Here is a 19,316-nt window from a genome sequence, read left to right on the forward strand (position 1 = left end):
AAGATAGATTGTCAGTCTAGGTTTTTTTAAATTATATTTGTATTGTTAATACTTATTAGTTATTATTAATACGGTATAGTTGAATTATTATTATAAAATTACAAAAAATTACTAAAATCATAATTCTTGGTTATTTAATATGTAATTTTGTCCAAATTTGAACTTAAAATAACTATTTAAAAAAACTGTTTATGCATATTTTTTAGACTTTTTGGTTACAGAATTAACTACAAACGTACTACCTTGTTTTAAATTTTCAATCCTTAGCTATAAAAGTTGAACATTTTTTAAATATTTTTAACAACAAAATAAAATCCGAAGTTTAAAAGTTTATAAAAAAAAACCTTGTCTATGTATTTTTAAGCTGATATTGTAACAATGTCTGAGCCGCTTTGTATTATATTTTCAAACATCTTAACCCAACGAATACAATTTTATCAACATTTATAGAAAAAAAAAACTAAAAAATTTTAAATTTTAAATGACCGTAAACAGCTCAAAACGAGTCAAGACATTTTGAAAATTTTATCAAGTATAAAGGAATTGATAAAATAAACATAATATGGTGTAAAATTCAAGTGACTATCGTTATTAATTTGTAACAGAGTTAAACCAAAAACCAAAATCGATTTTGCGTGAAACTTCCCGTTTTTCCTTAATAATTTTTTTGTTTTTCCCGGCACTTTTTGAAATCTACTGAGAATTTAAAATGTTGAGCTTCTCGATGTACCAACTAGATTCACTTTCCCATCAAACAAGATAATGAAGTTGAAAATCGTTGCATTTCTTACTGCCCCTAAAGGTTACAACGGACGCAAAAACAAATAAAAAATATTAAAAAAAACACACATCATTGTTACCTAAATCAATACATTCATCGCTTCACTCCGAATCTAAGATAATAAATATCATTATTAGTTGTAACTCCCTATTTTTTAAATGAAAAAGTAATGTTACGCATGATAAAAACAATGTTTGGTAACATAAATGTAATTTATATAAAAATATTTAATGCTACGAGTAACGTAATTTTATTTATTTTCTTAAGTAATTTACCACACACTGTCTACCTTTAATACAAAGCTTTTGTTTATAGAATTGCGGCTGATATTATATAATAATATAGCTAGTAGACGAAAGTCCAGGGGCATGGCGTAGGTACCTAGGTAACTAGAATTTTTGTAAGGTGGTTGTTAATTATATATATTACACAATAATCAATATACATATTATACAAACTACAACTTTGATTTAAATTAACATAAATATTTATATAATGTATAATATTTTGTCTGTTATTATGATCAATAAATAAACTCCTTCGGATAAGTCACTAGAGTACTAGACGACACAGATATTTAAAGAAAAGTGAGTGAAGTCAGGATTACCGAAGGAGTCCGAGCACTAATATATATACATATACAAATACACAACGACCGACGTGGTGACTATCCCCACCCTTCGGTTGAGTTTGACAGAGCCGATAGCTTAATGTTAAGTCTACTTGCTCTGACATGTCAAGGTTGGCTTGAAGTCAATGGACACAATAAATAGTTATATAGGTTGAACAATCATTGATTTATTTATATATTATTTCGTTTCAATATCATTGATTGTATTAACATCATAGTTAAACATTTGAAATGTATAATTTTACAATGAACAATATATTATGAATTTTATATTATTTGATCGATTTTTACCAAAAAAGTATAACTCACTTATTTATTCGATCTTATCATTTTTATTTCAAGATTTTTCAACTTATTTTATTGCGTTGTCATAGAGTTAAATTTAAAAACACAATACATATTGCTTTATTAAAAAAAAATATATTTGCAACTTTTACCTTTTTTAGTTTTTTTTTTTCTTTAGGAGCAATATATGGTTAAATTCAATGGCTTTGAAAGGTCAATAGCCTTTCACATTTTTTTTCTTATAAAAGTATTTTTATACAAGTACAGTACATTTTTTAATGGTCGCCATTTTTTATAATTACATATTTTGAAGCATAATATTTTCTAGAAAATATGCACGGAATAGAAATTATAATAACATTTAAAATGGAGTTATTTAAGCAGTGTGTAGTGTCATGAGAAGAATACGGCCCTTTGCAGTCTTATTCCGCTTGCCCGAATTCCAACCTTTAACCTTTGGTGACACACGTGGAGGCTAATTATTTACCCCACTCTATTTTTAATATGTCATAAATTAATTTTTTGTGAATTTCCCATACTTTGCTATCTTTTAGTACCTTATTATCGTACAATAACAAAAAACTACAAAATACATTTTTTTACGTAACATGTATATCTACTTCAAAATATAGCGTAAAAATAAAATAAAAATGTTTTATAATTTCTGATATAATAATAAAAACACGTGGTAATTCATAAAATTGTATCAAAAATATTATTATTTTTTGAATGGAAAAAAATTACCCCTCCCGCACAACTATGAGGTCTGATACCACACGCGTCATTTAAGGTTAAATATTTATAAATACTTAATACAAGGAGTAAGCATGTAAATACTTGTAAGTCACCTTCAACAATTATAAATAAGCATACAATTAGGGCCCCAATCATAGTAACATTTTACGGCTGTAAATTTAAAATTTTTATAAAAGTATTGTGCGTCAGACTACAAATTAAAAATGTACCTACCTAGGTTAAAATTTAAAAACTTAAAGTTAATAGATTGATTATAAGAATGAAAAAATCAAAGCAGTATAAACTACCAGAATATTGCGTTTAAGTGTGTAACTTACACTGTCTTTTCAAAAAAATAAATTTTCTAAAAAGTTAGTATTTGTATTGTAATTATTAAAATAACTATATGTGCAAACTGTAAGCTATCGATTACCAAACGTGACCAAAAACCAATTACCAGCTACCATTGAAGCTCAATAAACAGAAAGTTAAGCCTTCGACTAAAATATATCATATCACTGGTGATGATTACAAAACGAACTTACCGTTTCCAACAGTGTATTGTTGTAGTAAGTCGGTCATGTTAATATGCACAATACCGCGCTTTTCTATCATCAAGTTGTCGCAGTGCGTGACCTTGCCACTTCCAGGTCCACCTGTATATGCGAAAAATGTCAGTCAAAAAGCTGAACACGACGTCCCTATCGCAACTTTATGCTTACCGAGTACAAAAATTACTGGAACTTTTGGTGTGTCAAATTTCACATGGCCGTTTGTGTACGCAAACATTCCAGTATCATTTCTGTTTGTATCGTCGATATCGTCTGCTTCCCAATTGTGTCTATCTTTGGAACCGTTTTTAAAATGCTCGTCATCGGGAATTTTGTCTGCAATGAAAAATTTTATAAAATAAATATAAACATACGAATATTATTCTTTTTCGGGGACGCAATTCGGTTGTATCATTATCATCGATGTTATCTTATCATCAAAATTAATGACCAATAGTTAGGTATTATAAGCCCGTTTACACGGTGACAGTGTGGTAGTAGCTGTTTTCACGATAAAAGTTAATGGCAGTTTCCGTGACACTGTCAACTATTTACTGTCAAGTGTCAACTATCTAGCAGATCTGGATATTTCGAATCAGGGACTGGAACCGAAACCAAAAAGAATCGTAATGTGTCACCGTAGGCGGCAAGAAGAGAAGATACATGAGTACGTAAACCGACGGGCCGGCGTTAATTGGTCGTCGGTCTTGAGAACAATTGAACCATTTATTTGAAAGACAACGTAAGTCACAAAAAGGTGATTCGGAAATAACAAGAAATACTTTTAACCAGTGATATATGGTAGATAAACCGTGAGGTCTAATGGATATAACTCCGCGAGATACACATTTAAAAAAAAAAAACTTTATTTGGCCTTGTGGGAGGAGCTGGGGTCCATTTGAAGTTTCTGCACTTACGTTGTTTCTACAATAACAATTCTCCGTAGTGTAAATTATTGGTTGAATTACCATAGGTTCATACTGTACTTACGTTTATACTCAAATAAGCTTAGTCTGCCTAATTACGACTGTAAAACATTATTTTAATTTTTCAGGTCCAGGACTTACGTTCTTTCTCTTCCATATTGGTTATTTACAGTGGTGAAACAGTCTAAAAATTAAATATTTTTTTCGTTTCGAATTGAAACTACGTTGTAGTTGAAATAACCTCAATACGGAACATTAGTAATTATTTATTAGAAAAATAAAAATAATTCACTCCTATGAGGGACTCAAACCCAAACCCCTAGATTTATACACATTACTGACCTATCGCCTTAACCTACCTACCTAACGGGACTACGTACAGATCGTGATAAAAAATAACAATTAGGTAAATGAATTTTGTAAACTAATGTAAGTATTCAGTACTTCGTCCACTGTGTTTGTGGAGAAAATTACAAATTACAAATTGCACATATTGTGTAAACGGTGGTGCTGGAGATTTCGCACACTGACGCGCGGCGCATTACCTCCTACCTAATAATATAATATAAATTTAAGATAAATATAGATACTCGAATGACCTTAACATACACTGAACGTTTATATTCTTGTAATATTGTTAATCTTGAGTTGTATGCAAGCCGACATATCCATATTGTTCTATATTATATCTGTGTGTACCGCATTGCACTTCGAGAGCGTTTTCTTATAAAAATAAAAATACTCGGCGTTTGCATTTGTCTATATTATATCATTATACAACCGTAGCATAACACAGTTAGTAGGTACTGACTTGAAGATAGATATATGTCGTATATTCGCATATTATTAACGAAGTGCAATCGATTTTTTAGTATCGATTTTTGGGACGCAAGTAGGTTATAAAAAAAAAGGTATACTGGGACGCAAGGTGGATATGACCTGTTTTTGACCTTTTGAATCCGGACGCAACTTACCAACATATTAAATACCACTCTGTGACTTGAGTAGTAAGTGTTTAGCAAGTTTCCACGTGAAACATATCAGGTAAACGGTTACATAATATTTAAGTTCTCTCGCATAAAAAATTCTCCCGTACGTAAGTTCCCGTAAAAAATTACTGTCGGGACTGACAAGTTGAAATTTGTTTGTTTTTGTGTTTCATAAAAAAAGTCTTTATATTTATAATTACCTATGATATTAAATAGTATGGACAATCTATATTTTGTTGGATTCAGTACTCGTTGATTATTAATTGAGTTAACATTTAATTACAATTTAAATGTAATGAACAATTTATAAAAATAGTTGTTATTAATCAAACTTTTTTTTTATGCAGCACAAAAACAAACACAGTTTAACAACGTCTGAAGTTTAAGTTGTCAGTCTTAATATAGTAAGAAGGAAATTTGTATTCATTATAATTTTTTTTCGCGTTAGAAATTATGTACGGGACTGATGTATTTTTTTCGTGAGGCAAATTACGTATAATACCTACTTTACTTTCATGCTTACTGATTTGTACCTATCTATCGTGTAGGAACTTACATTCACCCAAATAGTATGCACCAAATTTGAGAGTAGCCATTTTGGGGTGTATAAGTTAACTCTGTCAGGACATTTCGGGTTATAAAAAGGACGATGGTAAACTCAGCCCGATAATTTGGAAAACTATTCTCATAATATGACCACGATACTATAAGCGATGAAATGAACGACAATGTCTGATGACCTAGGCCAAACTTAAAGTAACAGACAATATTACAATATATTCACCAAGCCAAATTACATTTTTTGTAATGTGGTAAATATTGAACCAGACGCTCAAAATCTGCAAGTAAATTATATCTTAACGTGTCCTTATATAAGAAATAATATGTGGGTATAACGTCATAGAAGTATAGAAGAATGTCAATAGCTTACTTCAAATTCCTCAAAATTCCTTAAAATTCCTTAAAATTGATCAACGAAGTATATGAGGTATTAGAAAGTAAGTAGGTACCTATACAAATAGTTACAAAATATATAAAAACAAATTGTTCATTAATTAATATGACAAGCATGAAAAGATAATCATTTTTAAATTTGATTTAAATTTAAACGCTTTGCTCATCAAAATTTAGGAATATGTGATTGTTGATGGAACTTGTGATGTCCTCTGGGTAATGTGCTAGATTTTTCTTAAAAATATTAAAAGGTAATTACTAATTAGATAATAAAAGATCAGATCACGTTTTTTTTATTAGAAAATAATGACATAAATAATAATAACTTACATCATTTAGTGGCGTATTGGACTTAGTTAATTGGTAGGGGGGGGGGGGTGACAAAAAATTACTATATACCTTTTTATCAACATAATAGTATTATACAGGATGATACAACTAGCGTGCTCACCATTATGACAAAATTTCAATTTAAAATACTTTAAAAAAAACCATACGTCATTAATGTTTTTAAATTGTTACAATAACAACTTATGAACAACCTTGAAATAATTTTTCAAGCATTTGACCCAACAATAAAAAATGTATCGCCATATTTTAAAGAAAAAAAACTAAAAACATTTAACTATAAATATCTCAAAAATAGTCAAAATATTTTTAAAATTATATCATTTATATAAAATTAACATTTGGTAAAAAATTTAAGTTACCTAATAACAACATTGGCGTGGGGAACTTTTTTTAAAGAATTAAATGTACAGACAACTTCGCAAAAATTTTTAAATTACCAAAAATCAAAAATGTGTCCCCATGCAATCCCCATCTAAGATCGTTTACATACAATAATTATTACATCGATATAATTCACGCATAGGCTTTGCACTTTCGGAAATTATCAGGAGTGCGAACAAATGGAATTGACGAAGGGTACGGGATCAAAAATCAAAAATTATTTATATACGTCACCTATTATTTTTTTAGATTCTGAGCGAAGCGATGAATGTATTAATTTTACAATTATGTGTGTTTTTTTTTAAATTTTTAAATTTTATTTTATTTTAAAATTTTTTTTTTTTGTGTCTGTCATCACCTTTTAGGACAGTACAAATGATTGGATTTTCTTCAACAGTAACTTTTCTGAGAGGAAAGTTTATCTAGTTGGTACTATAGGTCAGTGGCGGCTCGTGCTATAGGGCACACGGGCACGTGCCCCACCTAAAAAAATTGAGAAGAAAGAAGAAAAATGTATATTAAATTATTAAAATTAAAATTGAATAGGTATTTCTTCCATCATGATATAAGTTGGTACTTGGTAGTTGGTATATTATCGAATATTATCGAAAAAAATGTTTTATCAAATACGGGTGCTCCTAGATACGATACGTGTATACTATATATACGCATTGGGCGGCGGGCACAACTAAGTTGTGCCCCGATGACCCGACCAACAGTACTAGATTTCCCCCACTTATCGACACGAATTAATACGGCATTGCCGGGCACAATCGAATTGTGCCCGAATTCTATTTTTATTATGATTTACAAGATTTTGTCGGTCTTATCGCCTTCGTATTGTTATTGTCGACCGCATAATATTGTGTTATAACTTATAAATATTATATTGTATTACATATTATAATGGCATAATAATTATATTTAAGAGGACGCTACACAGGCAAAATATGGCATAAAAACATTGTTTCGTAATTCCAGGAATACGGCTTATTGAAGCGTTTTACAGTATAAATACCTATTACAAAAATTGTAGAGGAGAATTTTTTCTAGAAACGTAAGAAGCCCGATTTTCGATATTCTTATTAATTAGTAAAATAATTAATTGATAAAAAGTTTAAAAAAACGTGTTAATTTACCATGCGATATTGGACGATTGGAACAAGATATCAAAAATCGGGCTTCTTACGTTTCTAGGAAAAATTCTCCTCTACAATTTTTGTAATAGGTATTTATACTGTAAAACGCTTCAATAAGCCGTATTCCTGGAATTACAAAACCATGTTTTTCGGTAAAAAAACATTTAATTACGCTCGTCATGTGCTGCGCCCATTATAGGCAGCGGCAGCGCTCGATACTAGGTGTTCATACCACCACCCCGCGCGCGATAACAGCAGTACCGCACCATAGGTCAAAACGGGTTTTCTATCGCAGCCGTGCGCCCGTACATAGTTTATAAATAACCCAGATAAGAAAATGATTATTATATTATATTTCATGACAAATATTATTTAATTTTGTTCGGTTTTATATCTTGTATTCGTATCCGAATTTCATACCTACTAATAAAAACTATACTTTTGTTCTTCAAGTAATACGGCTTATTGAAGCGGTTTACAATAAAACTACCTATTATAAAAATTGTAGAGGAGAACTTTTTTAACAATCGTAAGAAATCCGATTTTTGATATCGTATTACAATCGTCCAATATCACTTAGTAAATTAACAAGGTTTTTAATTTTTTAACAATTAATTATTCAACTAATTAACAAAAATATCGAAATTCTGGCTTCATACGATTGTTAAAAAAGTTCTTCTCTACAATTTTTGTAATAGGTAGTTTTGCTGTAAACCGCTTCAATAAGCCGTATTACTGGAATTACGAAACCATGTTTTTATGCCATATTTTGTCTTCTATAGTGCGCCCTCTTCGTATTCGAATTTTATACAAATAAAAACTATACTTTTGTTCTTCATGTAATACGGCTTATTGAAGCGGTTCACAACAAAACTACCTATTATAAAAATTGTAGACGAGAACTTTTTTAACAATCGTAAGAAATCCGATTTTTGATATCGTATTCCAATCGTCCAATATCACATGGTAAATTAACACGGTTTTTAACTTTTTATCGATTAATTATTCAACTAATTTATAAAAATATCGAAATTCGGGTTTCTTACGATTGTTAAAAAAGTTCTTCTCTACAATTTTTGTAATACGTAGTTTTGCTGTAAACCGCTTCAATAAGCCGTATTACTTGAATTATCGAACTATTTAGGTATGATAAAAATACTAATTATTGCGATATCGGAATAATTAATAATTATATAAAAAAAAATTAATATTAAATGTCATATAATAATTATATTATAATCGTTTGAATGAATAAATTATTATTACAATAATTAAAATATAAACTATGGTATCGGAGTATTTTGTAAAAAAATAAATAAACAAAATTAATTCAAATGTTATAACATTTATTGAACGTATTGTACACAAATTACAAATATTTAATTATTACTATTTACTAACGAAATGTCATATTATAATCGTTTAAATTACTAAATAATTACATAATTATTAACTGTACAAATAACTATAAATTATTATATAAATATTAAAATATTAAATAAATTAAATATTAAATACACATAAATCATTTATTAAATTTCTAAGACTTATATTTAACAAATGCGTGGATACGATAAAATCTGTATTCTTAAAAAATAAAGTATAACTACCTACTATTAGTATGAAAAAATGTATAAGAGATTTAAATTTACATGTATAAATGTAATTATAAATTATAAAGTAAAGTTTAGTGTTTTGGTGGAGCAATGGGCACAGGACAATAGCCTAAATTTATATTTTCTAAAGCTGAAATATTTTTTTTTTTTTTTATACAGAATTTTAGACTCGCGTATAATATTATAACAGCTATTATAATGATTAAATATTTGTTTGTATATACAAATTCATACGTCTTATTTAATAATATTGAATTTAGTAATTCATCTTGTGTATTTAACTTTGAAATGATTTTTAAAAAAGCTTCTTTGTCGAATTTTAAATTTTTTATTTCATCTAAATGAATTGGTTTTGGATAACGTTGATTAAGTGTAATATTGCAACATGAATCATTTAAAATACTTAACTCTAAAGGTAGTGTTGCAAAAGACGATTCTACTGTTTGCTCTGTTATTAATACGCCTTTAGAAGTATGAGCTTGACACCCAGCTTTCAGAAATAATTTGCCAGAACTTTTCAATGTAATTTTACGAATAAAAGATCGATTATTACAAATTATTGTAATTGTTGTAGGCTTTTCACACACAAAGTACCAATTATTTTTGAAAAACGATGGGTACCATAATTCTTTTTTAAATTCCGTGATATAAGTATCACATTGCGTAGGTTTAGTTAAAGAATTTTTTAATATTTCTGTTACACAAGTGGGATCAGTATCACTATTGTGTAACATTTCATTGAAACCACAAACAAAAATGTCGGAAACTATTAAACAGTTATTGATATTTGACCAAATAAAATATTTTGTCACTACATCATCTGTTAATAAGTACGTTGGATTTTCAGCGATATGTATAAATTGCCCGTGTTCATTAATTGGAACGTATATTGGTATAATGTAATACAATTTGAAAATTTCGCCGATACATAGTGGAATTTTTATTGAAAATATTATTCTATCGTTCATTGGGTGAAGGTCTATATGTAATATTTTGTATATTTCTTGTATATTATTTTCATTAAATTTGATAGGGATTTGTAAATTTTCAGGTAGAATATTTTCTATTTGTTTTATTTCTGACAACAACTGATCTGGTGTAATTATAAAAACATCTAATTTATTTGTTTGAACGTTTGATATCATTCTTTGTAACCTCGTTACAAATATATCTAATTCAAATATATTATTTTCAATTAGGGATATTAATCTTAGAACAATAATTTGTTTTTTTTCGTCTATTAATTCAATATTTATGTTGTTAATAGTGGTTTCAATTTTTTTAATATTTTTGTCAAATAACAATTTATTGTCATTAAATGTTGTTATGGTCTCATTGAAATTTGTTATTGTGCTCCTTAAAATAGAGACTTGGTCTTGAACTATGTGTATCATATCTTTTTGATCATTCTCTAATTTGTTAATCGAACTATCATACCTCCGTACATCGTCAGCATCGGCAATACCAAACATCCACTGTAGTGCCGAACCTCCAGACTCAAATGATCGCTTAACCTTTTTTCTATACCTAGCCATTTGCCTAATTACCTGTATATCTAAATTTATTTTTTTTAAATGCTTCTCTAAGTTATTTATAGTTATTTGGTAAGTGTTATTAATTGCATATGTGTCAATTGTTTTTACCATACTCCTTATATCACTAAGGCTATTTATTAAATATTTTAAATCTATAAATGTATTAATGGTCCAACTACTTTTACATAATTTACCTTCCCCTAATATCTCGTACTGTAACCCCGGACTATTGGTGGTAAGAGTGAGGTTGAAAAATGCATTGTCTTGATTTTCACTGGATATAATATGATTGATCAGCAGAAACTGTAATAGCATGGTACGACAAATCAAGTTCCAGACATCCATTTTCATTGTAATACTCTGATGAACATTTAACACAATTATAATATTATTAATAATAGAAAAAAAAATCAATATGAATTTATAATATTGGTACTTACTTTGTTTAGTAGTTTGACGTTACACTATAGGTATTTGACTATATTGTATTGCAACAAGTATGATATGTGTAAAAAAATATAAATGTAAATAATAAGTATGTTCGTATTTCACAAGAGGCAGTTATTTGCTCAAAAATTACAAGTATTCACAGCAGCTCTGCTATACTCAGCACTGATATAATTACTGTGTTTGTTATGAAATTGGTATTTAAAAATTATAATTATAGCTACAAATTGTTGACCTAACACTGGACCAGTGTCACTACTCACTGGTAATACTACGACCGACTGACTTGATTCGGGTTTGTGTGTTGTCACGACAGTGCTCCGTGTCACAAACAAAAACTCTTATTCAGCAGATCCCACGGTTGCAGCATCGTCCAACACACTATCTATGTTTTATAATTACAATAAATGTCATGACTTTGATTTAGTTTGTTTATGAATATCAGGACGCGTCCGTCGAACGTCTTGTTCTAGTTTCATTAGTGTATTTAGTTGATACGTGACGCGCGATGTAAGTAGATATAAGTCAAATGTGACATTGTAATATGCAAATACAGTGAATATATTATTAACTTTGATCTGTAATTTTTATTGTTTAAACATTTATATACTTACAAAGTTACAAATATGTTTAAAACAAATAATCAACCACATCATTTATATGTATTGACCAATCGGTTAAAAGTTAATTTACGAGAAGCAATACAAATGCTTAAAAATCCGAACAAAATATCAAACAGTGTTGAATGTTCAAAACTTGAGCCACAGCCAGGTAAGTGGTATATTTGTACAGAACATAATAATACAAAATTAATGTCAGATGGCATCGAGTGGCAAGCGACAGGCACAAATTTATTACCTAGTGATAAAAAACCAATTATGCAAGTCGAATACTTTGCATCGGAAAATGTATACAAAAGTATTTTTAAGTTGACTGGAAAATATCGATATAATTACTCGATCCGTTATAGACGAAGGTTGAGAAAATAATAAACATCGCTCCCGAATGAGCACAATTGTCGGCCGGCAGCCGACAATGTGTAGTGGGCGCGGCTTAAACGTCGCGTGCTTGCGGATCACGAAAACACCTAACAGCGCATTCTCTTGGTCATTGCTCGGTTTCGTTTGCCTGTGTAGCGTCCTCTTAATATTTATTTTTAAACCATAATTTTTTTTTTAAATTATTTGTTGTGCAAGATACTTTATAAGCGTATATGGTTTTGGTATCAAAGGTATCAAAAAATGTTTTATTTTATTTAAAAAATCAACAGGAATTGATGGTAAGTTCAAAGTTGTCATAGTGGAAAAAAAAGGAAATATTTGTGCCCCACCTTCAATGAACCCCACAAGCCGCCACTGCTATAGGTGGTCAAAAGTAAGTTCCCAGTAGTTTTCAAAAGCAATGTAAAAAACAAAAAAAAACTGGAATTTTTACGCAAAATCTGTTTTCGAGAAAATAGATTTTGGTTTTTGGTGCAACTCTAAAACAAATGACCGTAGGTACATGAAATTTTGACTGAATGTTTATATTAGCATTTTCTATACACCATAACATATTCCAAATATTTTGACTTATTTTGAGCTGTTTACGGACATTTTCAGTTTCCATTTTTTTTAGTTTTTTTTTCGATAAATATCAATAAAATTTTATTTGTTGGTTAAAAAAGCTTGAAAATTTAATAGAAGGCTCCTTGGTTATTGTTTCAAAGGCAGATGAAAAAAATTAAAAATCCTAAGTCACAGTTTTTATTTATAAGCATTTAAAGTTCAAATCTTGATAAAATACGGGAAAATCACGATGATTAGCAAATTATTTTGAATTCATAAAATTTTTTCTTTTTAAATCTAAGATTTGAAAATGTAATACAAGATTAACCATAAGTTTGTCTACCTTTATCAAAAAAAAAATGTCTACAAGAAAGTCAAATGAAATTTTTATGAGCGTTTGAAATTCATATTTTTACAAAATTAAATTTGATATTCACCCGATTTCTTATGAAACGATTTTCTTATTTTGTTGTAATTAAAAAACGTGTGAATGTAGATACTTGAAAATTCCACTGAATGTTTATATTAGAATTTTCTATACACGATAAAATTTTGAAAATAATTTGACTCTTTTTGAGCTGTTTAGGGACATTGCCAGTTCTCAATTTTTTTAGTTTTTTTTTCTATAAATATATTTGTTGGGTAAAAAAGCGTGAAAATTTAATGCGAGGTTCCTGATACAATGTTACAATAGCAGTTGAAAAATATTTAAAATACATAGGCACAATTTTCTTTTATATGAATTTAAAGTTCAAATTTTGACAAAATTTATCAAATTTTGATTATAATGATTAATTTGTAGTTGAAAATTTATAAAATGTTCACATTTTATAGCTAAGGATAGAAAATTTAAAACAAGGCTCCACGTAAATAAGTAAATATATAAATTACTTTATTCACAATAATATAATCAAAGATACTTGGTAATATCATAGGCTGACTGGCCGTTTTCGCTTAGAATCGTTTTTCTTCTACAATGATATTATATATTTAACACCATCCATTACAGTGACCCACTTGTAACCTACTGTACAGCAGAGTGACATCCACTTACCCACATTTTTAATTATTAGGTTATGTACGACTAATAATTTGAATTTGAATTATAAATAGAGCTAGACAACCGTATTCATGCCGAAATAAATATTAGGCGATGAATCAAGTAAATGTGAAACGTTTCGTTGTTATGTAGGTAATTTAATTGTTATTTTTGAACTTCATTGTTTTTCTACACTTTTGAGTACCTACCTAATACATTTCTTTGTTGGACTTAGGTAATAACTACGACACTGAATGACTGTAATTTCGTGGTATAACAGTATTACCTAAAATGATGGTGCCGTGATAAGCACCACGTGAATGTTATAATTTACCAGTTATCAATAATTAATTACCAATTATTATTATCTCGTCTCTCGTTTTAACTTTATATTTTAGACATCAATACTAGGTTGTATTAACAAGCCAAGTAATTTAATGATTCACTCAAATTCACTAAAACTAAAATTTAAATTTAATCATGACGTTAGCCCTATACTTAATCATAATATATTTTAAGATGTGAGCTCACTATTGATTCATTAAACGGTTAGTAATTGTTTATGTACAATAAGTTAACTATAAGTTAACTTGCTTACATACATGATACATCTTCCACTATCCGGTGTATTTGTTTTTGTTTTATTGTTATTATTTTTCTTTTTAATTAATAGTTTAAGTTCGAAAACTATTAAAATAAAATTAAAATAAATTTTATTTTTCACTTACAAGTTAATCGTGTATTTTAAAATTAACATAAAAAATGTAAAATTCAATTGATACGTCATTATAAACAATATAATGATTAATAAATAGAAATTGATGATAACCGTGAATTTATCGATATTTCCGGAAATTTCCAAACACTCTCGGGAATTCACCGCAGAAATTGTCCGACCCTATAATCACGCACAAGTCACATGCTCGAATGTGAAAATAATATCATAAAACCATGTCAACATAATACCACATAATTCACCACATTATACGCAGTTATATACCATACGCTTACTTTACATAATAATATGGGGTTGCGTGCTATAATAACATATTTTATGCGAGAGAGGTGAGAGGTTATTTGTTTATTCTCAAAGCTATTTGAAAGCTTTGTGCGTGACACTAAATTTTTGTACAGCCACGTGAAGGCGTAAATGCATAATACATAGGTACTGAATGTAAAGGTCAACGGTTTTTGTTTTTTAGCATATTTTACACAATATATTATAGGTATTATAACGTGCCAAACGAAAATTAATTTTTTGGGTGCATCCACCTATTTATGCCAAATTTACCGGAGTAAAATTTTACAATCACGACTTGGTATAGTTCATGTTTAAAGCCATGAAATAGGTACGTTATAATAAAAAAAATAAAATAATGAATCAAATATAAATTAAATTAAATTGTACACAATGAAAATAATCAATATTCCTTTTATTTTTATTTTTAACATAATAGTTATAAGTTTATAACAGACATTTTTCAAACCATATGACTCAATTCTATTTTTTTAAAATATGATTTTTTTTTTGTACACATTTTTTCGTCAACACCAAGTAATTTTATAAAATTCTAACGCAGGTAAATTTGGAGCAAATAGGCTGTACCCAAAACAAATTAAATTTTTTTGGCGCGAATGGGTAATTCTTCTAACGACTCATACGTACTGTTTTTCTTCAAATACCAATGATCCACGTTCAACGGCCTATATCACATGACTACATGACCACCAAAAATATAAAACTATATATAATTTGTACCAAAATCAGTGGGATATAAATGCCGATATAAAATTATAGCTTATATAAGTTATAACTTATAATATATGACATAAGCACTAAATATATTTTAAAAAAATATTATTTTTATATTTTTATGTATTTTAAAATATCCGAATTAGTCAATAATCTATAATCATAAAAACCCTATTTTTTTCATACTAAGATCTATACTTAAGATGTTTTATCGTTATTCATTTGTAAAATTAATTTTCACTACGGTTTAGATTACGTGAATTCCTAGGTACCTACTACAAAAGTAGGTAGGTACTTAGTACATACAATACAAATAATGTTATAATTCAAAAATGTGGACGTTCTATCGTAATCAAATAATACATATTTTGTCAATTGAGTGTATACATTTGGCGTATCGATGGATATAATTCTGAATTTAATACTTGAAATGAAGCACACATGTATTTGGGATTTCATAGAGTATAATATATTGTAAATGAGCATAGATGGTTGATTTTCAAATTATAACTTAAAACCTATTGAACAAGCCAAATATTGTTTAAGTTGCTATTGTAATGTCTATACGCTTTTCAATGTGATTTTGAAAAATAATAAATTGTTGAAATCATTTTTATAGATATTTACAAGTTACAACCATGATTAAAATGTATTATTATCATTTACTTTATATTGTTTTGTTTTAAATCCGAACTTTAAATGTTTATAAAAAAAGGTGTAACTATATTTTTAATATGTTTTAACTGCCATTACAACAATATATTATAAGTCTCGTATTCAAATTTCAAGCTTTCCCAACGAATAAAACGTATTGACATCTATAGAAAAAAAACTGAAAACTTGGAAACTGAAAAATATTTCCGTAAACAGCAACGCTCAGAATCTAAAATATATTATTATAGTATGTAATATTCTCTAATATTTTACGTGATCAAAATTAAAATAGATAACATATATAATATATATTTTGTTTTAAATACAAATACTTTAAGAAAGTATTTGAAATACTTTGTAGAGGTACTTTTTCCAAAATATTTAAAATTCGTTTTTGAGGACTATCTTAAAAAGTATTTGAAAACTTTTAAGTACTTAACAACACTATAGTTATAATGAAATAAATAATATTAAATATTAATATCTATGTATTGGGATGATAATTATAATATGGTTAAATCTGATGTATTAGTTCAGTCGTTCTATGTGACCACAGAGTCAAATTTTGTATGGACCTAAGACACTAACATTTTAATCGTATGGATGGTTATAAAACGTACTATGTTTTATCACTTGCACAAATATTTTATTATAGTTATTTCACCACACAAGTCAAACGCGAAAAATTAATATCATTCAATTATTGTAATATAATTGTCCTGGTTGTGTTGTCAGGTGCATCCGAACTGCGTGAGATTGTCGATGGATAAGAAATGTGAATTACAATTAAAAATACCATCAAATCGCGTGTGAGACGTAGAAAGTATAATAACTAATTTGATATATTATGTCCTATATAACCTAACCTATAGGTGCGTGCTAGACCTTTACGATTGTTCATTTTAATTCCATGTACCTACTATAAAAAAAAAAAAAACACAGACTTTAATTATTCACTACAGGTGGGTGGTGGCAGTGTTCACTTATGCCTAATATTTACTGAACTGGCATATTATGCAATAAAAAAACTGGACGCTGTGACTAAGTTATATCTACTAATATTGACATTTCAGTGACGGTTTGAACATAAAGTATAAAAAGGTGGGTAAGTGGATGTCGCTCTGCTGTACAGTAGGTTACAAGTGGGTCACTGTAATGGATGGTGTTAAATTTGAATTCAATGATATAATATCATTGTATAAGAAAAACGATTCTGAGCGAAAACGGTCAGTCAGCCTATGATATTACCAAGTATATTTGATGATATTATTGTGAATAAAGTAATTTATATATAACCTATTTACGTGGAGCCTTGTTTTAAATTTTCAATCCTTAGCCATAAAAGTTAAACATTTTATACACTTTTAACTACAAAATAATTAATAAATTATAAATTTGATAAATGTTGTCAAAATTTGAACTTTAAATGCTTATAAAAAAAAAATTGTGCCTATGTATTTTTAATATTTTTTAACTGCTATTAGAACGATATATCAGGAGCCTTATATTAAATTTTCACGCTTTTTAACCCAACAAATAAAATTTTATTGATATTTATAGAAAAAAAAACTAAAAAAAATTGAAAACTGACAATGTCCGTAAACAGCTCAAAAAGAGTCAAATTATTTTCAAAATTGTATGGTGTATAGAAAATGCTAACATAAACATTCAGTGAAATTTTCAAGTATCTACAGTCATACGTGTTTTAATTACAACAAGATAATAAAATTGTTACATAAGAAATCGAGTGAATATCAAATGTTATAAAAATATAAATTTCAGACGCTCATAAGAATTTAATTTAAGTTTCTTGTAAACATTTTTTTCTTGTTAAATGTAGACAAACTTATGAGTAATCTTATATTACATTTTCAAATCTTAGATTCAAAAAGAAAAATTTTTATGAATTCTCAACTCATAATAATTTGCTAATTTTCGTAATTTTTCTAACCAAAATCGATTTTCTCGAAAACAGATTTTGCGTAAAGATTTTGTTTTTCACGTCACGTTTGAAAACTACTGGGAAATTTTTACTTTTGACCCCCCCAAAGTACCAACTAGATTCACTTTCCTATCAGAAAAGTTACTGTTGAAGAAAATCCAAGCACTTTTACTGTCCTTAAAGGTGATGACAGACACAAAAATAAAAAAAAAAACACACATCATTGTAAAATCAATACATTCATCGCTTCGCTCAGAATCTAAAATATGTAAACGGTGAACGAATAAAGTTATGAATCTTTTTATACTCAACAAGAATAAAATAGAAATCCTACATAAAATAATGTGTGCTTTAAATTACGCTTTATTTGAAACAAGAAAATGTCTCCCTTTTGTTCTTATGGCTATACAACATAACATTACTTATCGTATGTCCTGACCTTGAGGTAGGTATATTATGATAAGAAAAGTACGAAATGCAATTTTGTGTTTTTTTTTTTTGTAGGCGTTAAAAAGGGACGAAGGGGGATGCATTTCAACTCCTAAAGTACTATTCATGAGATCATTATAACTTATAAGGAAGCAATGGTTTAAATTTCAAGTTTATAGGCTTCTAGCACTATAAGAAGTGCATAAAAAACGTTGAATTTTTCGTTTCACAATTTTTTTCTTTTTTACCCCCAACAATAAGACGTATAAATGATAAAATATTAAACTTCAATATTTATCAGAATGAATCATATCCATAATAAATATTATATTAAAACAATTAAAATGTGTTATATTATAATATATTTAAATGTATATATTATGGTGTAAATTTAGTAAATATGTAATATAATGTAAATTATTATTTTAAGAAAATTACGTCTGTACGATAAGGGATATCATCTATAATTTAGCATATTAAATTTAAATATATTGTGGACATTTTCATATATATTATTGTACGAGTATTATTTTTTATTATTATTATTATTAGTGTTTTTGATAATTAATGCTGGAGTCTGCAATAATTATTGTGAAGTACAATCTTAAGAAAAAATTAATATTATTTTAAA

At 28.1% G+C, this 19,316-nt stretch overlaps 2 protein-coding genes across 2 annotated transcripts in view; both read right to left on the reverse strand.

Moving 5' to 3' along the window:
- Window positions 1-19,316, reverse strand: part of LOC132936975 (adenylate kinase isoenzyme 5) — a 66,888-nt gene that overhangs the window by 15,542 nt on the left and 32,030 nt on the right. The window contains exons 2-3 of the mRNA XM_061003800.1: window positions 3,155-3,319; window positions 2,978-3,088 (exon numbers count right to left, since the gene is read on the reverse strand). Of these exons, the coding sequence (XP_060859783.1) occupies window positions 2,978-3,088; window positions 3,155-3,319 (276 nt within the window). The remainder of the gene's footprint in view (window positions 1-2,977; window positions 3,089-3,154; window positions 3,320-19,316) is intronic.
- LOC132935495 (uncharacterized) lies at window positions 9,167-11,441 on the reverse strand. The gene is made up of 2 exons (XM_061002068.1): window positions 11,315-11,441; window positions 9,167-11,234 (listed from the first exon to the last, which is right to left on the reverse strand). Exon 2 carries the CDS (start codon window positions 11,223-11,225, stop codon window positions 9,411-9,413), a length of 1,815 nt encoding a protein of 604 aa, XP_060858051.1. The 5' UTR covers window positions 11,226-11,234; window positions 11,315-11,441; the 3' UTR covers window positions 9,167-9,410.

This window comes from Metopolophium dirhodum, chromosome 1 (assembly GCF_019925205.1).
Source record: "Metopolophium dirhodum isolate CAU chromosome 1, ASM1992520v1, whole genome shotgun sequence".
Lineage (NCBI taxonomy): Eukaryota > Metazoa > Arthropoda > Insecta > Hemiptera > Aphididae > Metopolophium > Metopolophium dirhodum.

What these genes read in the sequence shown, in the direction of transcription:
- LOC132935495 (XM_061002068.1), bottom strand. Translation starts at nt 11,225, where the DNA reads ATGAAAATGGATGTCTGGAACTTGATTTGTCGTACCATGCTATTACAG.